Raw genomic sequence first — 27,930 nt, 5'->3', positions numbered from 1 at the left:
GGAGAGGGGGTCTCTCAGAGTTGCTGTGGTATGCAGTGTCACTTGGGGAAAACTATCCAAAAGGGTGATATTTGATTGTGATATTTTTGCTGATATTAAGTAACTGTACAACAGTATTTAGTAGTAGTTAAAACGTATCATAAGAAGAGCTGAGCTATGTGTTTATGTTTGTGTTGTAGGAGCATGTGCTAAACATCTTACAAATGCTTTATGTGTTACACAATCCTAGAGTCTCATCTGAAATGCATTTATAAATATTTAAATACAATACAAAGTAAGAGGAGTTCCATAAGCTGGATTGCAATCATGAGCTGTCTGGACAGTTAACTATCTATACTCAGTGTGACAGACCACGTGCTGCAGGCAGTAGGGTTTTTTAACAAAGTACAAAAATAACCATCTGGAACCGTGTAAACCCCGAGGCTGCATCCATGCGTAGTCAGGACGCAAACGGCACCTTTCATGCATGTAGTTGCCTGATTGCTGAGCTTAGCTGGCAACACACATTCATATTATGCTATGCTTGCTGCTTGCTTGCAAGCGTAATCCAGGCTTCTCAAAATTGGAGGCTCTTCAGGAAAAGTTAAAATTCATTAAGGGTAAGCATAAAATGTCTTAGATGGAGTGTGCTATGAAATAAGGTAAAATGGCATGCTTTTTCTTAACCCTAGTCTTATTTTGATTTTATTTTCTCCTGGTTGACTATCTTTTCTTATCATTGTTATTTTCCTCCTATTGTTTGTCTTAGATCAGGAGAAAGGTCAAGTGTCTTCATCTGATGGCAATCTCCATTGTATTTGGCTAACCATACCTGACAATTGTATGTCATTGTCCTGGCCGAGTACATTTGCAGTTGTCAGAGGTGTGCCAGTCTTACCTGAAGTTCAGGGTACCAGGAAGCATCTGAATTTTTCCACATTGACTAAGATTAATGAAATGCTATTACTAATCAATTTTTTCTACTTTAATTTGGGAGTTATCTGCTAGGTGTCCTGTAAAACCCAAGAGAGAAAGACTTGAGGGAAAAATCACCATTTTTTGCCTTTCATTGCTCTCTCTGAAGCTTGGCATGCCTTCATAAAATGCACTGTTTTGGTATTGCATTGACCATAACCAGAAACTACTGAAATACGGCATTAGACTAGAAACAAATCAGTAGGGCCATGGTTTTGCCCTCCATCTTCTTAGCTTTCTTTTCAGAGATGGCTGCTGCAAGCATTGTTGGATGGCCAGTCAAGAATCTTTACGAACTGTTTGTAGTGTTTGAGGGGTTTTGATTTCTTGAAAAGGCCTATGTGGCATACAAATAGCACCTTTACCTTTCTGTCAGGCAATATCCAATATGCTTAGAGTAAGTTCTTTCCTCCCTGAGTGCCAAAATCGCTATTGCTGGAGTAGCTAGGAGCATCAGTCATCCTAGAAGAGAGTCTGGAGGGAAGAAAAAAGCCTCATCCACCTTTTCTACTTCTGTTGCAGTTCAGCTCTCTGTGTGCCAGCAGCACAGCCTGGGCTTGCTAGGGTGACCCGCTGCCTCCTCAGGCAGGATCATCTAGCTTCTAGCAGATCTAAAATATATGTGGTCCCCTTGGCTCCCAAGGAACATAAACGGAGAGCAAGCGATTGCCAAATGGAGAGCTGTCTCTTCAAAGCCCCTTGTATAAATTACTGCTTCATAGATAAAAGGAAATTATTTGCTATGCGTTACTCTGTTTAGGTGTAATGATTGCGTGTGAAGCAGGCCCAGTAAGGGTGAGCCTTCTGAGAAATGCCTGCTTCCTTTTCGGTTGTCACTGGTGTTTAAAACCTGATGTGTTTCTAGGAAGGTTTCAAGAAGCATTAGCAAAAGGGTCATCTCTTTGCATGCCTCCAAAGGCATTGCTGCTCTTTAGTTGGGCTACGCTGCCTTGCTGGAGGATGAATGATTAGAAAGTACATTTAATTTTCTTCTAATAACCTTGTGGTACAGGATTTTAGGACTTGAGATTTGTTGTGAAAACACTCGTGCTTCCAAGAATTGTCTTATTTCACTCCATATGCCGAGATTTGCTTGTCTAAGCCATTAGCTCAAAAAAGTCACAGAACTGTGTATGTATCCAAAAAAGGAGCCTGTCAGCTATTTTGGAAAACATGAAGCTGTGAGAATAGATTTGCTGGGACCTTCTCATCTTGAGAGTGGCCATACTCTTCTATTGCCAATTTCAGACAATAAGGCTGAAGCTGTATAACTAAGCTTTCTGGTATTAGTTAACTGTAAGCCCGATCATGTAATATAGGCTGAGGGAGTTTGTAAGTAGAGGGGCTTTCAAAATGGCCAGGTGGGGTTTTTGGTTTGGGGGTTTCTATTACAGACAAAGAAACTGCTATTTAAAAATGAGACTAAAGGGTGATAAACCGGTATAGATAGCACCTGAGAGAAATGATTTAATGGAAAAGAACTTTACATTCCTATTTAAATGTGGTCGATAAAATTCTATTATTTTCTTAAAATAATTAACTCAAATGAGCATTTAGTTTTGAGGGAAATAAATAAATGACCAAACTTTCAGGCACATTAATATTTGATTTGGAGATAACTGCATAAATATTGAATTTGAAGATTACATTCCAGAGCACTGCATTAAAATTGCAAGACTTTTCTATTATCCTTCATAATGGAACATGAAATTAGAAACTTGTTCATGGAAAGAAAAATTTCTCCAGTCTCATCTACACATTTTCTGCACTGTTAACAGAGGAACTCTTCTTCTCATACTGTGAGAAGAGACATAGCTATCAGTAGGACATAGACCCTGAAGTCATTTACGGTCCTTTTGAAAATTAATATGCGCCATTTCATAATTGTGTCTCAGTTCTGTGACTGGTATAGAACAAAACTTTAACCAGGGAGTTAGCCTACGGGGTTAACACTCACGTTTCCAGATGCAGGAGCCCAGGAAGCTTTGGTGTTCCTTAATTTTTATTTCTTTTCCCCTTGCTGCAGTTGCATGTGTTTGAGGACCACTAAAATGTCGTCTTGTCTTCCTAATCCTAAAACGTTTTTAAGAACGCTGGTGTAGCTCTATGTTGTTCAGGAAGGAAACACATGTCTTATGGTATTCTCCTCACTGTAGGTGCCGCAGCTCTTGTTAGCCTGCAGTTCTTACATCCAGTGAGATCTGTGGTCTTGTGGATGTTAGTTACTATAACGGTCTTGTTAGCTAGCATTTAGTATAGCTCAGAACATGTGGGATGTATTCAACACAGCAGCTCACCATTATTAGCAGCGCCTAGCCCCCCTTGTGAAGGCGTGTGCTAATTCATGGCTGCCCTGCTTCCCCTTCTGGGAAATAATTCTGAAAATGGAATAACAAATAGAAACCTGGATCAGAGAGTCTCAAAACATGTGTGGGCATCTAGTCCAAAGTGTTTTCAAACATAGATTGATTTTCCAACTCTTTATTTTCCTTCTTTTATTGGTCTTAAATAATTCATTTCCATAACTTTACAGTTCTGCAGTTGCTCCTCTTATTCATGGTTCAGCAATAACAAAACATTGTTCCCCATAGACTTGAAAATGGAGCAAATATACTCATTCTGCAGCAAAGAGCAATGCAATTGTATTTCTTCCTAATTAACTATACCTCAATAGAAAAATCCGTAGAATAGTAACATAGGAGAAAATTGGTAATTTCACCTTTATGTATGGTTTGGTGTTTTTCAAAAACTGTGCATTTATTTAGAGACAGAAGCCTATCACGCAGATTGTGTTTAGTTCCCGTTCATGTTATGAGTTAATGAACACTACGGATTTTCATGCCATACGGCTCTGTAACTTGCAGAGTTCTGTCTTAGGACAGCAGAAGGTGTAAATGATGTTTAAAAGCAATCTGTTGATCTTTGCCCCTATAACTGAATGTATAACTGATTAATCATTTATTAAACCTCTCTACATTATATATGAGTAGAACAGAAATATAAACAAGTGACCTTTTTATCCTTTTTTGTTTGAGAAAGTAGCTTCTTATTTGTAGAGCTAGTGATGATAACAAAATACCAATTAACTTTTAATGGCTGCTTTTGTATTCCCTCAGATTTATCAGAAAACAAGGACTGGATCGGCTTTTCCTGGAATGCGATACCCACATGTGGCGCCTGGGGGATCGGAGGATCCCAGAAGGAATCGCAGTCGATGGAGGGTCAGACTGGTTTCTCCTGAACAGGAAGTTCGTGGAGTACGTCACTTTTTCTAATGATGATCTGGTAACAAAGATGAAGAGGTTTTACTCTTACACGTTGCTTCCTGCTGAGGTATGTGAATTCAAAGCAATCCCTCTCTGTGTTCAAAACTGCAACGTTTATGTTTGTCCCAAAGATCACCAAAGTCAGAGGGGCCTTCACCTGATTTCAGTGGGCTTTGGATCATCCCACAGTGGGTAATGACAATTTTACTCCCATGATGAGTAAGCCCTTTAGTGTTAGAACAACTTTTGCAGTTGTTTAGCGGCTTTGTTTGTTTGTGGGACTTTTTTGCAAGGAGTGGGTTTGTTTTATACTTTTAAGCCTATTAATCTATTCCTGAACAACCAAAAATCCAGCTGCCCTTTGCTTGCAAATTGTTCCTCTGCAAAGCCTTTGAAGGCTATTAGAGATGGAGAATTGTGTTCTTAAGTAGCTTTTCTCGCTATTATTCAGCCCTTTTCTTTAAAAAACAAAGTTTTATTGTTCTGTTCAAAACTCAGCTAGAAGGCATAGTCACGAATCATTTAGATCACTCAGGAATCACTCTGGCTGCAAGCGATGCAGAAGGGGAGTGCACACCAGGATGGGTTTTCGTCCGGCATGCAGCAGTGTGTCAGGGAGATGTGCGTTATCTACAAATAGAGCACAGAGTCCGTCGGGTTGTCAGGCTCTGCTCCCAGGGTACGTAGCATGCAGCCATCCCAAGGAAGACCTGATGACTGTCTTTAAAATCATAATTTCCTTCCTCTCTAGTGGCCCCTGAACATTTTGAGGGATTGAGGAGACCAATCTTGCAAATCTAGGTTTATTAGCTTGCGGTGGAGAGCAGCGATTGTCATCTTTTGATAGGGGTTTATTATTCCGCACACATGTTGAATAATCTTGCTTTAATCCCATTTCTGTTAAAAATCACCTTTTCTCTCAACTCTGATAACCTTTTCATCCATTATCTAGGAGAAATTTCTGTATCATTATAAAAGGAACACAGGGCAATGGGTAATTGGGTAGGGTTATTTTTTTCCTCTCGCTTGAATGAGAATGGATGCCTTTATGGGTTTAACCAAACAGTTCAAGCATAAAATCCATATTCACTGGGCTGTCATTTAACATTAAAAAGGGGTAGGGGGATTATTTGGGGGCCAGCCCTGCTAATCTTATGCTGGTTATTTATAGGTCTTACTATTGCTGATTTTAAAGAGAAGTCACTGCTCCAAAAATCATCTCTTACAGGGCTAAATTTGATCATATTCCATAGCTTCTTTGTACAAGGTTTTCTTTGCAAGATACATAGCTGATTTCTTAAAATCACCCTGCCTTCACTGACCTGTTAACCTGCTATATCAGTCCCCATTATGCATGATTTATGTAACAGCTAATATTATGATGATATAATTAGGATAGCCCAATAGGAATTCCTTGCTGCCTTGAGTCAGCAAATAAAGACTTATGATTTCAGATGTAATTGCAGGAGGCAGAATGTCCTTCTGGTGCCTGGGGTGAATTGTGTATTTCAGAACAAGGCCATTTAACTGGCAGTGCATTTCGGAGTGCTGGAGGTAGAGACACCCATAGAAGAGCTGTCTGAGACTGTATTTTTTTCATAGTAACCAGGGTGAAGGTGAAGGTTTGAGAATTGTCTTAGGAAACAACTTGAGATACATCATTAACACATTGCTCAGGAAAATAGTCCTAAATCTGTTAGACCAGAGAGTAACCCACAGAAGAGAAATAATGGGAATTTCTTGGAATTGCTCATACAGCTGAAATAAAACTAAAATAATTGCTGGCACTGGTGCCTTTCCTGGAGTCTTTTGGACTCCCAATGCCCAAAGCTGGTCATTGCAGAAGTGCAATTACTCTGTGCCAGGTTATTGTAGCAAGGCCTCAACTGTGTGTTATTACAGTTTGGCTGGGTGTTGTGATTTTTTCATGCTTTACAGGATGCATATGTGTAGAGTGCTTTTCATATATGGCAGAACAACAGAGCTTGTTAATTCTGTCATTTCAAAAGAAATAAGTCACCTGCATTAGGTGCAGGCCCATGGGCTGAAGTGAAGGAGAAAGTGGAAGTCTGAGGAGCTGAATGTATCGATCTGCTCTGTCTTTCTTGCAGTCCTTTTTTCACACTGTTCTGGAAAACAGCCCGTACTGTGACTCCATGGTGGACAACAACTTGCGGATCACGAACTGGAACCGTAAACTTGGTTGCAAGTGTCAGTACAAGCACATTGTTGACTGGTGTGGCTGTTCGCCTAATGACTTCAAACCAGCAGACTTCCACCGATTCCAGGTAACTGAAGCAGTCTCTTCTCTGATACCCACCAAGAAGCTCTTCCCCCTCTGCTGGGGTGTGGAGAGCCATCTGGCTGCATGGGTGCAGCAGGGAGTGGGAAGGGAAGCTTTTAGCCCGTCAAGCAAGATGGAGAAAGAGGTGTGAAGAAGCTCTGCTCTTAATTTCAGGACAATAAAAGATTGGTTCTCCTGTGTTTTGGCCTTTGAGACTTACTACTGCATGGTAAGGTCACAAAGCAGCTCTTCAGACTACTTGGCATTGGTAGATCTGCTGTGCTAGAAAGCAGGGAAGCTTGACACGTCTCTCACTGTACCAGTATTACTTGGTAACTCTTGTGAATTTATTGTGAAGGGGTTTTTCCAAAGTTCCAGCTCAGGTGCTTTCATGATTTCATGAGGCTCCTGGCTTTCATTGTTAAGCATCTTTGAAAAAGACTTAAAAGTTGGCTAAAGTGCCTGCTAGAGGCTTACATAGCATAAAGCAAATCAGTTTTTGTGATTGTATTCATCAACATGATTATATTTAAGTTTATCTCGTGGTTTTGGGGGCCAGAGTCATGAGGTTTCGATCACCCAGGCTTGGCAGGACTGCCTTAAAAAGTTTAATCAGTTCCTTTGTGATACAGTTTCCTCAAGGCAGACATGAGAGCAAATCCTTGTGCTCAAGGGTGCACTCGGTCTCAAGACTGTATCTGGCCTGTGTATCTTCTATCAAGAATGAACAACTGTTTGTTTCAAGGTCACCAGATTTGCAATTCCATCCCTGCAGCTCCTCGGGGTTCCCTGCATAAAGCATGTTTGTTAAGGCTTTGTGTGGGATGGGGAATGTGTTGCCCTGCAGCACAAAAATGATGACTGCTCTGAAACAGAGATCTTTTCTTTATTGTACTGTGCTGCCTACCAGGCACAGTTGAAATCAGTGACACAGGCACTCACAAAAAGAGCACATGAGACATTATCTAAGAGAGGCTCTGCTGCCCCAAACACCAATCCCAGGAAAGTCTCCAGAACAGAATAAATGGCAAGTCTTAAAAATGTCCTGCCAGTCTGCAGAGGCTGACCTGCTCCAGGCTGGGAAAACAACCCACAATGACATTTCAGAAAACAATCAGGTAAACTGAGCTGCAAGGGAAAGTTCAAAATTAAAATAGATGTAAAGGCAACTTCTGACACTTGCCTGATGAGAGAGCCCCTCAGATGAGCATACAGCACCAGGCGGCTTGCTCGCAGTTCCCATGGAGGCACAAAGCAAGCTGCAGAGGAGGAGATCAGAGAGCCCAGAGCATGCACTGTCTCAAAGTAAAACTGAGCATCTTCAAAAGAATTTTTCAACCATCTGGGGCACTTTGAACTCCTCAGCACCTCAGAACCCATGCTTAAATATGAGCAAGGCAAAACAAAGGCTTTTTAAAAGCTAATGGCAGTTTAGTAGCGTATAAACCGGTAATATACCCGAGATTGTGTGAAGTGCAGAGCAAAAAATCTGTATGGGACCGGTCAGAAGCTGAGAAACCTCAGCCACAGATGGCACCTCTCCCAGAGTCCTTCCACCTCGTAGCAGCAAATCCATACACGCAAAATGCTGTTCTGCTCTTCTGAGCCCCTGTGCCACAGAACACTTTGCTCCCTGCCTGACCTGCCTGACACGTGCCAGTGCTGTGCTGTCTCCAGGCTAACGTGGTGGTTTAGAGAGCGTTCCCCACCCCTCTGGCACTTGGAGAGCCTTCCAGAGCAAGGCAGCGGGGGGTGGCTGTTGGTGCGAAGGGATTGGCACATCTACATTTTTGCTGAGTAATTATGTAGTTTTTATCTGACTCTTAACGACACTCAACAACAAATGGTTACAAAGGTGACCTTTTAAGTCACCTTTGCCCATGGGGAGAAGCACTTCATGTCCTCAACTCTTACCTATTGCTTAGAGCAAAGTGTCATGGCTGAAAATGGGAACTCACTCCAGTGTCTTTTCCTTTTGTATCACCACAGCAGACTGCCAGGCCAACTTTCTTTGCCCGCAAATTTGAAGCTGTAGTGAATCAAGAGATAATTGGCCAGTTGGACTACTACTTGTATGGCAACTACCCATCTGGCACACCCGGCCTCCGGGCATACTGGGAGAACGTGTACGATGAGCCTGATGGCGTGCACACCCTCAGCGATGTTGCCCTCACCATGTACCATGCGTTCTCCCGCTTGGGCCTGCGGAGAGCTGAGACTTCATTCCATGCTGCTGGAGACAACAGCTGCCGGTTAGTCTGAGTCTGTCTTTCTTTTTTGGGTGTTTCAGGGGACACAGACTGGACTGCCGAGCGCCAGTGGAGGTTCATCTACTTGGCTGTGCTGGCTGGAGCATACTGTCACAAACAGGGCCAGGCAGCTGCAAGTGTACAGCGCTTATTTCCAAGAGTATTTATGCCCATAATAAAGCATTGGTTATTCAGGGTTGACATTATGTGACCTGTTTGCTGCACTTTTAAGGAGCTCCTCTCCAGCCTGATGAAGACTGACAGGATCCAGTTGGGCAGTGCTACCCCCACTGCTGCATTTTCTTGATTAATTTCAGCAAGTGTATTATACACGCAGCTCCTAAACCCTCCGTGTGATTGCAGCAGAGGTCATGTTCACCTCTATTATGCTTACCAAAAGCAAAGGACAGGATTTCAGAATTAATCTGAACACAGGCAGGTTAATGGTTCTTGCTTGTTTCCCTGGGTGCATACATGGAGTACAGAGAATTACTTGCTCGAGCTCAGTTTGCCTGCTTGGTCTAGCTGTCTGTGCCAAGAGTGTTGCAACTGGTTGGATCCATTAGCATCAAATAAATAAAATTTATGTATGTATAAATATATATATATATATGTAGCAAGTAAAGGTCCTTATTCTTTAAAGGGAAACCCCCCTATATTCTAGATTCTTTTCTCACCTGTAAGCCTAGCAAAGAAGAATTCAGTCTAAAGGGATTTGAAGGAGGAATTCCTGGAGTTAGACTTGCACAGAAAAGGCTTTCTTCATGGTAGATGTTTCCTGCGTGCAAACACATCTGAAGCTGTTTACGTTCAAAGCAGAGACGGTTCATCTTTTAAAGTCTTACTTTACAGTCTCTTAGTTCCTTCTTCAGAATGTATTTTTTGGACCCTGCCTTTTTTTATCCTAATAGAAAACACATACAGCCTAAGTCAGCAAATACTGAAGACACTCCTTGTGCTTTGACGGATGGACTTTGCCCCTCTTGTGTTCTCAAGAGGGAATCAAATGCGCCTTGACCTTCCTACTTAGTCATGGAAGTGCTGAGCAATGTCCCATTTAGAAAGATGTGGCAATAAGTGATCCAGATTCCTATTACAGCTTCGCCAGTAAAGGTTACCGGTGCAAAGCAATAAAAGATCAATAACAATTAGATAGAAATAATCAGTAGTAGCATGCCTTCCTCATATGAAATAAAGGCAGACCTAAAGAAGTCCTGGGTCATTTGTCCTGTAGAGGGAAACCAGCAGAGAGGATGGGAGCTGTGTATAACCAGTACTGAAATAATTTGACAATTACTTTTGTGCTTGTTCCTTTTGTCAGTGTTCTGATGATGATTTATATCAATAATCAATTTCATTTCTGGGGAGCTTTTCATTGCACAGGAACTCAAGGTGCTTTTCAAGCTTGCTCGGATTATAGATAGGGAAGCCATGTCATCCACCACTGATTGCAGCTGTCTCTGGGATAAAGCATGGCTCTTTTACAGTAGGCTGGAGCCTCACGAAACAGTGCAGGGAGAAATTGCCAACAGTGATACAGAGTGGAGGCTTCATTTTCATACCTACCTGAGCCCCCTCAAAACACTGTGAGTCAGTGTCCAATTTAAATCACAGAAAGGTGGATAATCCTCAGGTTTATGATTCACATCTCTTCTCTCTTGATACTATGTTGTCTTTCTAGGTGTACGCATATATACACTTCCTCTTTCCCTCTTGTGATTTTGCATGTCTCTAGTGCAGTAATGGCAGGGATATATGGGGCTGAGTACCTTGACAGTATTCCCTTTGCTGTTAGGGCTAACAGCAGCACGAAGTTAGCTGATATTGCAGTCACCACCCCAGCTCATTTCATACTGCTGCAGGCACTGCAAGGAAAGCCTCTACCGCTTCAGATCACATTTGGAGTCAATCCCATGCTGCCACCCGCAGTGGCCCAGGAGACTTTTATAACAGAGGCTGCCTTGCACACTTTTCTGACAAGGGCCAGCTCACAGCCTCAGAAAGCCGTGCCCCCTGCAGACTGCTCCGGTACCAAATTAGATTGCATATCAGCATCTTCATTGGAAGCAACATTAATGTGTGATTGAGATTTAATTTATTTCTCTCCATCTCTAGGCATTTTTACTCGCTGCTGCCAAGAGACAATTTACTCAGACTATTTCAAGGATATTGTAAATATTTGCTGCTGCACACATATAAAACAGGAGGCCTTAGTGCTCAGAACAGAAGTCAGATTGTTGCTGGTATTGGCCTCATAGCTTTGCTGTGGTTGTGCTCAGTCCATCAGTGCTGGCCCTGTTCGTACCCTGTCTTGTTATGTTTATTTCTCAAGCTCTAAAGTCTTGCTTCTGGGTGTTGCTGGTTGCAAGTAATGGAAAGTCCTTCTTGGTTAGCTCCTCTTAGTGCTTATGTCTTGAGATGTAATAACCAGCATGAGGAGTCAGACTTCGCTGACTTGATTGGGAAGGCATGATACTGGTTGGTTTTAAATGTGTTGCAAACATACTTGTTTCACAGTTAATGTCAGTGCTGTAAAGTAACAAAATATTTTATTTCAGAGCTATGAATAACATGGTTTTAATTATTTATGCATCCATATGTACACAAACATCATTACAGATGTTTCTGAGACTATAGCAGACAATTGACCATAAATTTTAATTATCTGAAACCATGACTGCAATGTCGTTAAATCCGAACTGTAACTGAAGGAAGGCTTCCAAATCTCCGGATGAGAGGTTTTTCCTGTTTGTTTGACCTTTTTTCAGTTTATTCTTAATCATGAGTAAAAAATCCACGGCAAAAGCAACCTCAAGTCTTTAAGGAATGTGAAGTTCATTTCCTAAAATAAAGGAGACCTAAAATGGGGACCGGAGCCTGGTGTCCTTTGCTTCAGTGGCACCCTGCAGAGCACTGCCCTTGGAGAACCCGTTGGGGATCGGGTTTATATGCCGGGAATGGAGCAGGGCAGCAGCTCGCCCGTGCCCGGCCTCGCAGCACCCTCTGCTGTCCCCAGCCTGCTGCTGTCCCGTAGCAAGCGAGGGAGGCACTGCCATTGCCAGGCATCTGGAGGGATTAACCCTGCTGGAGGCAAAACAAGGCCACCTGATTTGGAGCAACAGACGCATTTCTTGAACATCGTTTATCCTAGCAAACAGTGCTGCAGCCTAACAATGTATATCACTGGGTGGCACTTTTTACCCAGAAGAGGTAGTAAGGGAAGGGAGTTTTCTGGCATGCAGAGGTATGTCCTAAAGAGCTTAGAGCTATGAATATGTTCTAAATGAGCATATATTCTTAGTAACATTTTTTATGTTTCAGGGTAATCGGAACAGCCTAAGAATATTTGCTAATGACTCATGAACACATTTGAAATCTCTTAATGTACAGTGGTGAATTTTCTAGTTGAAATGAATGCTTCTTAAGCCATTAGCTCCAAGTAAATGGAGATTTCATGTCTCTCTTGTGTAACTGATGAGCGCGTGTGTGTGCTGTTTTACAGATACTACCCCATGGGCCATCCAGTTTCTGTGCACCTTTACTTCCTTGCTGACCGTTTCCAAGGCTTCCTAATCAGACACCACGCAACCAATCTAGCTGTCAGTAAACTAGAAACTTTGGAAACATGGGTGATGCCAAAGAAAGTCTTTAAGATCGCAAGTCCACCAAGCGATTTCGGAAGGTTACAGTTCTCAGAGGTAAGTATTTGTAGCCAACCATAAAGAACGTCACAAGCCCCTGGAGAGACTGCATACTATTTCAGCAGCCTTTGGAAACTGTATTTCCATGTAATTTTTAGGTGAGAGTGGCTCTCTAGCATAATACGCATCCTGTTCATTGAAGGAGATACTGTTGCCAGTTCAGATCTGTGGTCAACCCTCACTTCTTACGTTGCTATCCTCACTCCCTCTTGTTTTAAGAAGAAACTGAAGGCATTTACTGTTGTAAAAGGGCCTCAGTAACTTAAAAGTTTTGTGATTGTGGTAGTTGTGAGTGCTGTGAGAGATGCCTGGGAAAAATGCCATGTTTCTGCAGCTCCAGATGTGAACAAGGTTGTGGTAAGCGTTCCTCTCAAGAGTATGCTGAAAAAACCCTTATAAAATTAGTGATAGTCAGTCACCGATGCCACCTGTGAGCAGAATTTGCCACAAATCCTGTTATTCTTCTAGGAATTTGTCTCAGGATCTGACATAGAGCGTAAAAAATGTACCCTAAAATACATCAGGAAAGTTGACCGCTAATAGAACGCAACATCTGTGTTCTGTTTTAAAGATAAAACTGTCTGAGCAGTTAATTTCATGATTTTTCTTGTTAAGACACAAATTTCAATTAAGGTATAAAATTGATTGAACAAATGTGTTCCAGTCATTATGGCCAAGTCCATAAATTACCATCTTGGGCAATTAAGAAATGCCTAGGTAGGATTCAGTGTTTTGGTGTGCATGGCAAATCCATGACACTAATGTGCCATTAAAGAGATGGATGGAAAGTATGTTTCATTTATCAATGTGTCTGATGGTAGGCTTGCCATTTCATGCAGTGATAAATGGTCATACAAGCTTTAATTCTTGTGATTTGTAGGAGTATTTCTGCTGTTTATTTGGTACTTTTAATCTCACTTTCAGCCTGATGCCTGCTCTGGGTCCTTCTTTTGAAAGCAACCGGGCTGGCAGCAGGAAGAGTTTTTTGTAATTGCATGACAAAAAGAAGTATGTTGATCTTAATGTTCTAGAACTCAAAAACCTTTATAAAGAATACATCTGACTTCATCTCAGTTGTAGGGAGGAGACAAACCTGGGACCAGAATTTACTCGCTGGCCACTTGCCAGGTTCCCCCTGGCCCCAGTGCATTGGAACCAAATCTTTTTTTCCCCAAAACCAGCCCTGCAGCAACGGTGAGCCTGATCGACAGATGTCCTGGAGCAGCAGTGCCCAGTGTCAGCCTCCCCTGAGAGGGGAAGCAGTGGCATGTCGGTGGCCTCTTCGCTGCACTGTGCCCACAGCTCTGTGGACTGTGTCGCACTGCAGGGAGGATCCCCGGATCCCATGGGACTAATGAGCCACTCTTCACAGCCTCATAGACCACGGCTGGTCTATAAGCAGCCCTGTAGAAACTGCTGCTGCAGTGAAGCCATGTGAGGGCAAAGCATGGGAAGGTTTTAATCACTGGCGAGCTTTTTTCAGGCTAAGGAAACATACGAAATGCACAAAAAGTTTTGGTGGCTGCTTACTTGTTTTCATTATTTTTTCTCACCTAAACTCTTTAATTTTCCTCTCCTTTCATAGATGATTCATATTTTAAAAGACCAGGAGGTACAAAGTAAATCATTTAAACATTTCTTAATTGTTTATTTTACTTTCTGCCTTCCCTTGGCCTGCAGGCATCTCTGCCTCTGAGCCAAATTGTTCTCTCCGTTACCCTGGTATAAATCCAGCATTAACCTCTTCAGCTTCAGTGTGGCTGGAAAGCCTCTGATCTGCTACTGCTTATTAAAATGTCACTTCTTTGCCAAAGTCCAGCAAGTGTAAAACAAACTTAGCAGTTCAGCTAAGATGAGGGCATCGATGTTCACAGCTTAAGCACCAGAGAAGAAACTTAAGATTTGCGCTTACTGAAACATATAACTGCTGGTTTTTCAAAAACTTTCACCCTGTGATCTGGCAGAAATTTAAAACTGAATGGGGCCTTTTTAGCTGAGAGCTTTCTTCCCTCGCCCAGCTCACACCAACGGGACTGACAGGAAGAGCACAAATATGCCACATTGCATGTGCTCCCGGGTGTATTTGTGACCCTGATGCACAACTGAAATTGCAGCGGAGACGATAGGATCTCTTCAGTCAGCCCTTCCTGCCCTCTGTTCCTTTGCTTTGCTTGTCAGACTTTGCTTCCCGAGTAGCAGATTTCACTATACACCATGCAAAGACAAGTGGAAAAAAATCAGCCAGCTGGGCTGACTAATGGCCAGGGGGGTTAATGATAGTGTTTCAATGGCACACGGCTCCTGCACTCAGTCTCGGGCTGAGTAAAATAAAATAAACTTACAGGAAATCCAAGGGAGACGATTTCCAAGCATGAAACTCCCACGCCTCCTAAAATTGGCTTGTACTCAGTGCACATGGTATGTATCCTACCAGCCTGGGTTCATGACAACTTTTACATGGATGGCAGAAGATTGATTTGCTGTACAGTACTAAAAGTCTCAGCTCAGCGTATATCAGTTGAACACTAAGTTCATTTCTGGTCTTGTTAAGACTTGTGATTCATCACAGAGAATAAAATAAACTAGGTGGCAGGCAATTAGTGTGCATTGTGTGAACCTAATGGTCCTGTTTGTGGTGAGCAATGAGACACAAACCCATAATCAAGGCATAATTTATCTTGGGAAAATTTTATCTTGGGACTGAACAGAGATAGAAACAGGAGTTTTAAGCCAATGAGAGAGTTCCAGCTTTCCAAACGTACCCCGTGCATAGTGCCTGCTCTTGAAGCTCAAAATCATGGTGATTAAAATAATGATGTGGAAAATGTCAGTTTCTGTGCCACATCCCTTCATAATTTATCAGATATTCATTACTGCTTGATTCCATCCCATACTTTGTGTATTCATTTGAAAGTGAAAGCCTACTTAAAATGTTTTAAGGGGCTGTGAAAAATATTACAGCACTGTAGTAGCTCTTGGCCTGTAAAATCAGACATCTCAGTACTGGGAACTCAGCTGTGCAAAGGTCAAGGGAAGAGGTATAAACTTCTAACTAGTGCTTTAAGTAAAATTCCCTTTAAAATACTGTGCTTGTCAAACCAGCTTGTACTGTAAGTGGTGCAGCATGGGAAAGTATGTGCCCCAGCTGGAAACTGGACATGAAGGGCAGATCCTGTAAATAGATGTGTGCAGCTCCCTGCCCTTCCCTTCCCTAAGGTGCCTGTGGTACACAGCCCCAAGTGCTGTCAGCACCTTGTCTTGGTCTGAGCCCGGGCTCTGGGGCACGCAGGGTGTTGCAGGGTGCCCAGGTGCCTTGCCTCTGTGTTGCTGAGGGCCTGCTCTGCAGCAGCATTTTCGCCTTGTTTTTGTGCTGTTGTTTTCACAGACCTGCACACCCTGACAGGGGTGTTGTGACAGGCTCTCATGGGAAGCTATTGCCACCAGCATGAGAATTGTCCCTTCCTCCCCCTCTTCTCCTGCCGTTTGGCTGTAACTTTTGGTTTACAACTGGGGAACCCAACAACGTGCCTGCACAAAGCTTAACAACCAGCGAACAATTTTGTTATAATTTTTCCCCAAAAGCAACCTCCGCTCTTCTATGCTACTGTAATAAACCTTTGCGCATATGAACACATCTCAACATCTTTTGTGCAACGTGGTTGTTGAGCAATGTCACCTGGAGGTTGGAGCATGGGTACTGTAACTTTCTGGGTTTTTTTCCCAGGGGTGAGAGACTAAAGAGAGGGAAATAGTTGTATGTCGAGGATGAATGTTTATTTTTTGAGGAAGGCATAAGCTTTCTTTGAGGACTTCTTCAGTAAGAAATATTGAATGTGGTGGAAAGAGCTTCCTTATAGGGGGTTTTTTTGCCCAGGAGGGTGTAGATTTGTTTCACATGTTGTGACTTTATTATTTCCAGGTCTCTTGAGCTCCAATAGGAGTGACATGGCCACACTTAGTGAAGGTTGGCGGAGCAGATAATAAGATCTGGTCAGGAAATTTTCTTTCTCAGCTTATTTCCATACATATTCAGTTGGTCTTGTCAGGAGAGTATGCACTGACAGCTCCTCAAGGCAGTCGATCCTTGGGTCTGATATCTGGGCTACGCTGTCTGGTTTGATTAGCTGGTGTGCTAGGTGAAATACCTCTGAAATACCAGCGATTCTTCTGTGTTGATTGCAGAGTAGTGGAAGGCTAATTTTGTCTCATATTCTGCAGTATCATAGTCCGGTAGGAGGAATTCGTATGATGACAGATGGATTTAGGATGGTAGGTTTTTATTCTACTGGCCTTGTAGCTTTTTCCTGTCAGTCCTCCTGTAATTTGTCTGCCAACCACAGTGATTTATTTAGAAGGGATTGGGGACTGGACAGTTTCCAGTACAGGTATCAGTGGTAGTAGGCATCAGGTAATTATTACGTTTTATGGATTTGGGGGGATTTTGGAACCACTTTGGGGGGGTATTGGAACCACTTATTCTCATCAAATGAGATGAAATCTAGAAGAAAAATCTCTGAAGCAAATAAGCTACAATTATTTGTTATGCTTTCAGGAAAGCAGGTTCTGACCATGCCTGTGTGAGGTGAAGATTAGGGACAAGGACATCTCTGTGTTGGGGAAATCTTCAATATCCACATATGCTGAAAGAAGGGATGCTCTCTGTGTATGGCTGGGCCTCCGGAGACCACTTGAGAGAATCACATGGTTTCTGTGGTATAGGGAACAAATCAACGCTTAGGTCATCTACACTGTTTGGAGATTAAGGCCAAAAAAGACCTGAAGGACTATGAGGAGTTTCGGTATCAGGTTGGCCAAAACATCTGTATGTCTCTCCAAGGAACAGTATCAGATATCTGCTTGTCAAAAGGAGCCAAGGGCTTCTCCTGTTCTTCACTTCAAATGGGGTCCCTCAAATCTTTTTGTATTTGATATTGATCACTTTTGATTTGAGATTATGGGAACAGGATCTCATGGGACAAGCAAGGTGGGCATTTCCTCCAAAAGCAAATATGCAACCTTCGATACTGTGGTCCACCAGGTTACCTTCTTAAGAATTGATGGAAGTGGTTCATTAATGGTCAGCCTCATAAACGCATGCTAGATTTAGTGCTGGGATAGTAAAATGTCTTTCAGTTGACCTAAGAACGCCAGTTACTACATTTTCATGCTATCTGTTCAGAGATGCTTATTTTCAGTAGTGTACAAGTGTTAATGGCAACAACTTCTAAGTTTGCATCATCCTGTGGGTTATGGGTGAACCATTAAAATTCATATAAAGAGCAGTGTAATATGAAAGCTGCTAGGAAAAAGAAAGGTCCATTAAATATTTACACTACATTGTGAATCAGCTGTGTTACTGTTAGTTAGTGAATAAATAAAAAACAATCTCACTGTTATGACAGAAAATTCTGAGTTTACCAGAAATAGCTTCCCACATCAGGCACAAGTGCAGAGTGCAGAGGCAGAGTGCAAGGAGACAGCGTCTCACGGATAAATTGTAGTAAAGGACCTGATGTGATTTGTCATAAAGTCAGCAAAAGCCTCTTCCTTGCCCTTAGCAGTAACTGGGTAGGTCTCTACTGCAGGCTCCGTCTCTCAAATGTATCATACATTTTCATGACCTAGGAGATGATGGGTCATATTTTTTTCTATGCATAGCCCGTGTTCAGGCTTAGTCCTTTATTGACTGCTTCCATGGGGAGGAAAAGGAGAGCTGCTATAGCCTGTTACATCACTCTTAATGGAAAGAAAACCCTTATATCAATCAAAAGTGGATAACTGGACCAAAAAAACAAGCCTAGCATTCAAGCTTGTCTCACAATTTGTGTACAAATTATGATCTCCTATGAAGACAGGCAGAGAGAGTTGGGGTTGTTCAGTCTGGAGAAGAGAAGGCTCTGGGGAGACCTCATAGCAGCCTTCCAGTACCTGAAGGGGCCTACAAGAAAGCTGGAGAGGGACTTTTTACAAGGGCCTGTAGTGATAGGACAAGGGGTAATGGCTTTAAGCTGAAAGAGAGTAGATTTAGATTAGATAGTAGGAAGAAATTCTTCACCACGAGGGTGGTGAGGCACTGGAACAGGTTGCCCAGAGAAGTTGTGGGTGGCCCAACCCTGGAAGTGTTCAAGGCCGGGTGGGACGGGGCTTTGAGCCACCTGGTCTAGTGGAAGGTGTCCCTGCCCATGGCAGGGGGGTTAGAACTAGATGACCTTTAAGGTCCCTTCCAACCCAAACCATTCTATCATTCTATCTTAGGTCATATTGCCATCAGCTTTTATATGTATGCGTAATTCATGTAATGAAATATGATATGTGTGTCTTGAGAGCCCTTATTTGACGTAAGGGTCTTAGATACTTGCAGAGACGATGGTAACAGCAATGTGGTCTTCAATTTCAGATTGGCACCGAATGGGACGCCAAGGAAAGGCTTTTCCGGAATTTTGGAGGACTCCTCGGGCCGACAGATGAGCCAGTTGGCATGCAGAAATGGGGAAAAGGCCCCAACGTCACTGTTACTGTCATTTGGGTGGATCCTGTTAATGTAATTGCAGCAACATATGATATTCTTATTGAATCCAGTGCCGAATTTACTCACTACAAACCACCTTTGAATTTGCCCCTGCGACCCGGTGTCTGGACGATAAAAATTCTTCACCATTGGGTACAGGTAGCTGAAACCAAATTCCTTGTTACTCCTCTCACCTTCTCTAATCGGCAGCCTATCAAACAAGGTAAGTTTTATTATTTGGTACAGGAATAATACAGTTACTGTGTCTGTGTTCACTGTAAACACTGCTGTTAAAAATGAAGTAGCACTGCATTGGAAAAGGAGAAAAGAAAGGAATTTTATAGATACTAAATCAGAAGAAATTCTTGCACTAAGACAAGCGGAAGTGTCTGTATCCAGTCCGTAAAACACAGCCACTTTGAACAAAAGGCTATTTATATCTTCAAAATATGCACAGTTCAGAATCCAGAGAACTTCAGACTCTCAATAATCTAACAGCTATCGTAAAAGCCATCATTTAGAAATAGAAAGAAAAATGGACCTTTCTCTGCTGCTTTTCATTCACATTTGCTCATAAAGAGTTACAAATGTTTAAACTGTTATCTTGACAAAGTCTTCGTGTTTAATCATAAAAGCATTAATACACAAAATGCTGAATTAGACAAAATTACCCTAGGCCAGAGCTCACCTGACATATTGTCAGGTCCAAGTATTCGCTCTTGCCTGATACCTGCCAAAACCTGTTCAGTACATGCCAAGCAGTTGTGTTACAGAAATATCTATGGATACGGCGATCCCAGTAAGTACATGATCAGACCCACACTGATATTTTTTAGAAAGAAGCCATTTTCTTCCCTGCCACAGCAGCCCTGAGCCATCCAAATAGAGAGGTCATTCTCGGGCTGCCAGTGTCTACAGGCTCCAAGCAGCACTTTGCACTGGCACAGGCATTGTTTGAGTGATTGGGTCTTCAGTCAGTGCCGAGGACACTGGGCTGGGAGAAGAGAGAATGTTTTGTAGCCACACCTGTTTTCTTATTCAGTAAGATCAAAACAAGGTTGTTGCTATGAATATCTTTACCGTTCTTCTTAACGTGCTCAAGTGCTTCCATCTGCCCAGTATTAATATTCATAACTTCAGGCATCTTAAAGTTGCTAGATACATAGAATCCTATTAAGTTTTCAGAAGTTCTTCTTCCTGACAAGGCAGCAAATAAACTGAGTCAGGCATTTACCTTCCAGCATAACGTGCTGCTTCTGTAATGCAAACACCACCAGACAACTGCTGAGAGCTAACACAGCCCTTATCTTGCTCAACAGGAGCTTGATTCTACACATTTCTCAGCAGAAGAGCTAACTTACTGATTTCTTCTTCTAACATTGGTGGCATCGTTTCTTAAGCAGAAACTAAACCACCAAGAACCTGCTGCTGTTATTAGCTAATAGGCAATGATAAATTGTGAAGAAATGCCCTGTGTAGAAGGAATACGTTTCTAAAGTTTGAGGCAACCTACTTCTAAATGCAGCTGTTACTGACTCGTCTCCCGGCAGTTAATGAATTCCATGTTCTTTGCTAATTTAACAGTTAAGGCATAAATTGGATGGAAAATGTGGCATGTAGCTAGCAACCTTGCTGCTTTTCTGTATAATGTGAGAGCCCTGTGGACAGTTAAGTGTGTCTCAGACTTCAACCATGAGCCCACACTTTATGGTGAAAAGGCAAAACTCCCTTTGGTCCAAACTCTGAACCTGGAATAATTCCACTGAAATTATGGAGTTACTCTGTATTGCCCATTGATACACTGGGAGAAGATCTGGCTCATATTTTTTGTTAAAGAGCCCTGTTCATTCATATGGTAACTAGAATCTACTACAGGAATGAAATATAAAGCTTGGGAACAATATTATCTAGGAAAAAAGCTTCAGGAGTGATTTGCTACTGATGATGTGATGTATAATCTCCAGATGTCTGAGGCATGAAGGTAAAGAAGAAAATTAATTACAGGGGCAGATAGTGACACTCCACTGTAGTTAGAATTGTATTTACAATGCAAATTCCTGTTGTTTGGGGTTTTTAAGGCTTTCTTTCTCAGTGACACTATTGTGCTCTGTGCAGGCAATTGTCATTTAGCTTTGATTTCCAGCTTTTGTCAGTTTTTCACCACTTTATTATTTAAATATATTTTTCTCTGCCAAATAAAGGTATTGTGAGAGTATGACAGAAGAATTAGAACTTCTAAAAGAACAATTTTTGTTACCATTGTAAACAATGTGAAAGCTGCCAGAAATCATCTAAAATGAAGGGATAGTATTATGGTCTTGTCTTAACAATGAAAATAAAACATACATCAGACTTAGCCAGGAGTTGTCAGGAGAAGAGGGGAATATGTTTTATTAAGGTTTTCTTTGAAATTTTGTTCTTCCAACCATCCTCCCTCACCCACACCCATCAAAAAAAAAGGATAAAGAAAAGCTATAGCTCTTGTCAGAAATATTACCCTGGAAAGTAATTTGCTACTCCAGAAGCTTTTTGAATGACTGATACATTTCATGCCACTTGCATGTCATTTGCTTGATAATGATTTGGCCCCCTCTGTCTCATATACTCCAGAGGTAGAAACTGGAGTCCACATAGTTACATACATAAAAATCTGTCCGTGATCTTGTGTGTAATTTCTCTGTGTCATTCTAAAAGCGTTTGCACAAATCTGGCAGCAGCACAGCAGTCACTAAAATCTTGTATCTTGAGAGCATGAGCATGACAACAATCACTGTATTTCCTAAATCATTACTTATCTACACATCACTTTAGCGGAGAGCACAACAAGGCAAAGTTGCTTTTGGTTTCCCAGCATCACGAAAGGAGTCACTTGCTCCTCTTTTGAATAATCAAAGCAAAACGTGTTTGTTCCTTTATTATGACTCTCAAAATTAATGATTACAATTCAAAATTAAAAAATTCATCATGGGACAGCTACCAGCAAAGATGTTTTGTTTAGCAGTTTATAAAAACAGCATATGCAGCTAGTTTATTCATGTTCTATTCCCATTTATTTATTAATTTTAGCCTAGAGTCTGTGCATGCAAGTAAAACCATAAAGGGAAATCAAGAGCAGGTGTTTTCTTTGATGTTGTGTCCAGATGTGCATAACTGACAGAATGTAGGTTGTTTTAAAACACAGATTCATTGACCTTTTCAAAACCTGGATCTATAAGAGTTAAAGAGATCAGTTCTTATACGGAATTACTGAGTATGCTGGGAAGTTTGGGGTGTTTCCACTGTAAATGAGGCTCCTAAAGCTATTTCAGTGGAAAGTCTAGAATCTGATGTTTTTTATTCTTTCTTGCTCCTCTTCCCCCTCCAGTCATCCAAATCTGTGTCTATTTTTTCTAGTCTGAGCTGTGTCACTGATCAGCTCTGCCTTCAGCAGACCCTCTGGCTTGAGAGAGCCTTCAAGTGTTTGCCTGGTTGGAGAAAGAAAAAAAGAAAAGGAAAATTAAGTGTATTTCTGAGATAAATCATTTGGAGAAATCAGGTTCACTTGCTCCACCAGTGTTTCCTTCCCCCTACATCCTGCACAGCCAGATTCGGTTTTATTCTTCTTCTAAATGGCAATTTTGAGTTTCTCACCATATGGCTGAGTGAGTTAAAGCCAAGTACTCCATGCTTGCTGTAAGGACGCCGGAGGGCTGCCAAGGACCAGCAGGATGCCCCAGGATTAAATTGTGCCAAGACAGAGAGGGAATGTAACATGTGGAGGAGACAAAACAGGGAGAGGATCAGTAGAAGATCACTGGCAGTGATAATAGACAGGAATGGGGGCTTCTTGCTGTCTGCTTTAGGCAGCCTGAATTTAAGCGCAGTTTGGAGGCTTGAGGCCAGATGTCCAGGTCCCCTGCATAGGGACTGGAGAAGCAGAGCCAAACAACAGGTATAATTCAGAGCATTTAGCCAGCAGTTCAAGAAAACAGCTAATTCAGTAGAGGTTGGCTCTGCATCCCCATCATCCCACTTTCCCACCCTTCCATGCTCTACAAAGTCCGTGTGAAGCAGTCATGCCAAGTGTGATCACACATGTCTCCCAGGGGCACTGAGAGGGGCAGAGAAAAAGCCAGAGCAATTCCATTTTTAAATTTGAGTTAATATTCATGGCAAAGTTTCCACAGCAATCTCCCAGCTGGAGTGACAATAATGAGTTGTCATGCATTTAATGTATAGTACCTGTTTCATTAAAGCTAAATAGGTTACTGTGAGCCAGTGGGCAGATTCAATTCTGGGGCAGAAAAAGTCCCAAACCGCAAGCTGATACCAAACACTGGATTGAAAATAACCAAATAACTAAATAAATAAAACCCTTCTTCCTTCCTCCTTCTTTGCCTTAAGAGAGACCTTTCATGTTGGGTTCCTAGCTTGACGGCACACCCTGGACATGGGGCTTCTGATCTCTGCTGCTCCACAACGGGACGGGGAGCCTTAAACGCCAGCTCCTGGTCCCTGTGCCCTCTAACTGCAGCCGCCTCTTTCAAAGGCTTGATGGCATTAGCAGACATACTGCAATGCCCACGTGCATCTCAAAGGCCTTTTAACTTAATCCATATTTATAGATCATCTTAATTAAGTAGATACTGGGAAACCTTTGTTTTGCCATTGGTTGTTTGCAGTGGCTCAATCAATTTTAATTGCATCTATACGGATTATAAAGTGGGTGGCAACTTGTGTCAGAACTGCTGTGATTTCTTCAAATTAACCAGAGGTAACATGACACGTTCTTGATAAATGCAGTAATAGCAGCAGGCAAGTGCATGGCTGCAAAAGAGTAGACATGCCGTGGAATCGTCATTCTGAGAAAAAACTTGAACACAGGGATTTAGTTCAGATCTAGTTGACAAGGAGTCGATTAGCTTCACAGTGAGCAAATGCAGCACTGTCTTGTTTGCTACGAGAGAAAACAAACAAAATGTCAATAAAAAATTACCTTTTTGCCAGAGGGTTTCAACACAATTCAAGTAAAGAAATGAAGCTGTATGTACATTCCGTGTTGCTTTAAAAAAACCACAGGTCTAGTGCCTTAATGTGTACCAAAGTAATCACATTTTTCATTCCTTAGCCCACTCTCTGTCTAAACTCATTTGCTTTTTCTGCAAAATGAAGAACAAACCCACACAAAAATACTGAAATCCTAGCCTATGCGGCTGACTACAGGCTGTGTATTTAGTCCAAAGAAGTTATACTAAGAAAAGTCAGCTGAGAAGTGAAGTGCCCTCCCAGAGTGAAGAGCAAACAAAAATAACTCATTTTTTAAAGCTACAGTCAATGGATATATTTTGCATTGATATATGTCCTCTTGAAGTCAAAGGGCTATTTAGATGTGCTTGCTGGCAAAAAAATCTGGCTTAATGTCTGCAGTTCAATTAATTTTGAATTGGTTATTCTAACTGTACAGGTTTAAATGTCTAAACACACATCTCGTAGGGGCAAGCCTCGTTGTTATTTTTTCATGAACAAGGATTGAAGTGTCAGTGCTTTAAAAGCATGCCCAGTAGCTCCAGCCTCCTTTTATACAGTATTTCAGGGCTTGGGATCCTCACTGTCCCTCTCCTGTCCCAGCCCAGTAAGTTACAGAATCATGATTATCTCTCTTTTGTTTTTCCTTCAGTGCAAAGAGGAATATCCCATGTCTGCCATAGCTTGGATGAGCCGCATCCTCCTTACTTTCTCCTGTGAACTTTTTAACAAAGACTTGGAGGCTCCAGGAGAGGGTTCTGGGTTGAATCCTCAGCATTTCCTATTGATTAGTATACATAGCTCTGCGCTCAGATTGCTGTTACCCAACTCTTTCTTTATAGGATAAGCAGACACCTAACTTGGGGTGTTCGTTCTGCTGTGGGGCCAAGCAATCCCCTACCAGTACCGTGTCAGGGTTTGATCGTGTGTCTTGCATCAGAGAAACACATTTTCACTGCAGGCAGTGGTAGCCCTTGACACACTGAAAAACATAGTGTTTTGTTCCCTGTAGTACTGTCCTCATCAGTCTTTTCTTTTTCTATCTGGTGATATTTGTGTGTGGCTTTTCAAAAAAGTTTATCTTCAGTGCCATTAAACACTATTACTGTTGTACATGCCAGCAAGCCCTTGCAGCACAGCCAGTTCTGGAGCAGAGCACAGCCGTCACTTCGTGGTGCAGACCGAAACAACAGTGTGTTGGTGTGAGAAGCATAGCATATCCAACACAATTACAGCAATAGCAGATTGGAGACATTTAAATTTGTTGAAGATGCTGAGGTTATCACCTTTGTTTTAGCAAAAGCAGCCCACTGATCTTAAACAACAAGGGTCACAGACTCAGAGAAAAAGATCATCTCCTGCTGCATTGCCAGCATTGGCTCCTGCAGTTTCTGTAGGTTTCATTCCTTCCAGTCCTGATAATCCACCAAGTCCTGAAGCCTGGGACACATGCGAGGCTGATCCAGAGAGAAGAGCAAGTTCCATTTTATCCGGTATTTGTCTGAAAAAAGGTTTCTCTTGCTCCATGCACTAAACACATGCACAACAGGCTTTAATTCAACAAGCTCTCTGAATGGCCTGTTTCAATCAGGTGATCCTGCTAGTAATGCCAACTCTTATTTGTATTGGGATTTTTACTTAGAATGTTCCTATTTAATTAATATGTTGACAAACAGTCTTCCATATTTAATTGCTTCCAAAAGGAGGAAATTTAATCATGTGTACTTATTCTGTTTCTTAAACTGCAGTGCTCTGGCAGAGCACACTTCTGACACATGTGCATGGAATAAACTCATTTTGACTAGAGGTTATTCTGGATATCTACCATTTAAAGTAAAAAGAGGGGTTTAGATGAATGCAGGAACAGTTAAGTGATGTATAATGGTGATGGGGATGTACCGAACTAATTTAATTGGGGATTTGAAGTAATGGACTTGCACAGTATTTGACATTAAAGACTTTGCAAATATAACAGCAAAGCTGCAATTAAATGTCCCTTTTCCCTCTAAATAAATGTACTGATTTAGTGCCAGCACCTGAGATAGTCCTCTGCATGGAAGAAAGGACTCAGTGTCAGGCTGCAATGCAGGCAGCAAGGACATGTGGAAGGAATTGTAGCTGTGACTATGTAATTCCTGGCCTCTGAACGCTATCTGAGCACGGTGGCTTTCCTAGCCTGGAGCGCCCTGAATGGGCCCATTTTGTGTTCTAGACAGTGTGTTTGTTGGCAGAGTTAAACATATCCTCTGTGCTGCCAGAGTGAGGATGCTGGGGAAGTCAGCTGAGAACAGAAAGAAATGGTTGAAAATTTACTCCCAAGAGGCACACAGTGAACATTTGTGAGGGTCCCATTCTGATTTTATGAGCAGCACCTTGGTCCACTCTCAGACCTTAAGAAGTCAGCGAGCCTTAGACGAGGGCGGTCTGATGCGCAGTGTCCAATTCAGCGTCTCCGAAGGCATTATCACAGCCTACCAAGCATCCTTGAACTGTTTCCTAATTTCAAAGCACAGCCTTCTCTGAGTGTCCACAGGGGTAACTTCAGCTGCATGGGGGCGTATCTTCCAGGCTTCTTCTGCGGTGAGAGAGACAAAGTTAGCTTCTCCTGACTGCAAGTGGGTTGCTCCTGAGAAGGAGCTGCATGTTGATCAGGCTCCAGGTACAGACAGGAGCTTGTAGCTGCGATACCCTTGAGGCTGGGCCTGCCTTTTTGTTGTGCTGTGCCAAACAGCTCTGTGTTGTGCCTGGGTGTCCTACAGCTCTGGGGACTCCATTTGTACGTGATGATAATAAGAATGACGCTGCTTTCAGCCTCAGTGCTTCGCCCTGCTAATGCAGCACTTGCAGGGTTAGCATCACGGTGAGTGGAGATCATAGCAGTGAGCATGAGGAGCTGAATTGCTGAGCACAGCCCATCGACCTCGGGATGCAGTGTGTCCTCAATGCTGGGGAAATGGACTGTAGCACACCACTAACTTTTGCCTTGTCATTTGCTGTACCCTTAGATCCTGAAGGGTTGGGTTGTTTTTTTTAATGCACTAACTTTTGGGTTTATTTCTTCATTTCCAGAGGAAGCCATGAAGTATCACAACGGGCCTCCAAAGAACGCGTACATGGAGCAGAGCTTCCAGGGCTTGAACCCCGTCTTGAATATCCCCATCAGTGCCACCCGCATGGACCAGGCCAAGAGGAATGCAGGGCTCGTGGGCGCTGGGCTGGAAGCCTGGGTGGACTCTCTGGTCGGCAGCGTCTGGTCAGCCGTGGACATCTGCAGCACTGGCCCCACTGCCTGCCCAGTCATGCAGGGCTGCGCTCAGACAGCCTGGAGCTCCCTGAGCCCGGACCCCAAATCTGAGCTGGGTCCCGTCAAACCCGACGGTCGCTTGAGGTAGCATCCGGTACGCTCTCCTCCGGCATAGGTTTTTAAAAGGGAATTTAACCTTGCTCGTATGTGAATCTTGCACCAGATTTCAGAAACCGAAGGGAACGTTATACTTTTTTGTTACTTATGCAATATAATTCATTTAAAAAAAAAAAAAAAATCCGACAAGGCCTTTGGCACTGCCCTCTCCATCAGCTCTGTCAGGAGCAGCTTCGGTCGTCCCGCAGCCTCTGCTGTCCCACGGGGCCCCGGCCGTACCGCACGCTGCGGCACCCACAGCCTCTGCAGGTTTCAAAACAGTAGCAGCAAGCCATGGAAAGGGCAGTGAAGGAGCAGCTGCTAAAAGTGTTTTTTAAAAATAAATTTGTCTGCACCTCTGCTGTTTCATAGGCTTTCATTATTTTGCTACCATGAATAAATCACAGCAAAATTCCCTTCTACTTAGGCTTCCTGGGGAGGTTGGTTACTGCAGGCTAGAGCCTGTATGACCACATTACCTCACAGAACATGAAATAATTATGGTACACCCTCACCATTATGGTTTGGTTTTTTTTAATAACACAAAGTAATTCTGGGCTCAGC

At 42.5% G+C, this 27,930-nt stretch overlaps 1 protein-coding gene across 1 annotated transcript in view; it reads left to right on the top strand.

The window, feature by feature from the left end:
* Window positions 1-27,413, top strand: part of XYLT1 (xylosyltransferase 1) — a 198,876-nt gene extending 171,463 nt beyond the window's left edge. Inside the window, exons 6-11 of the mRNA XM_059826443.1 lie at window positions 4,071-4,287; window positions 6,332-6,508; window positions 8,494-8,756; window positions 12,256-12,451; window positions 18,852-19,185; window positions 27,036-27,413. Of these exons, the coding sequence (XP_059682426.1) occupies window positions 4,071-4,287; window positions 6,332-6,508; window positions 8,494-8,756; window positions 12,256-12,451; window positions 18,852-19,185; window positions 27,036-27,358 (1,510 nt within the window). The 3' untranslated portion in view covers window positions 27,359-27,413. The remainder of the gene's footprint in view (window positions 1-4,070; window positions 4,288-6,331; window positions 6,509-8,493; window positions 8,757-12,255; window positions 12,452-18,851; window positions 19,186-27,035) is intronic.
* Window positions 27,414-27,930: the final 517 nt, after the last annotated feature.

Source organism: Gavia stellata, chromosome 18 (assembly GCF_030936135.1).
Source record: "Gavia stellata isolate bGavSte3 chromosome 18, bGavSte3.hap2, whole genome shotgun sequence".
Taxonomy (NCBI): domain Eukaryota; kingdom Metazoa; phylum Chordata; class Aves; order Gaviiformes; family Gaviidae; genus Gavia; species Gavia stellata.
The sequence above is the reverse complement of the archived record's forward strand: the minus strand, read 5'-3'. Positions and strand labels throughout refer to the sequence as shown.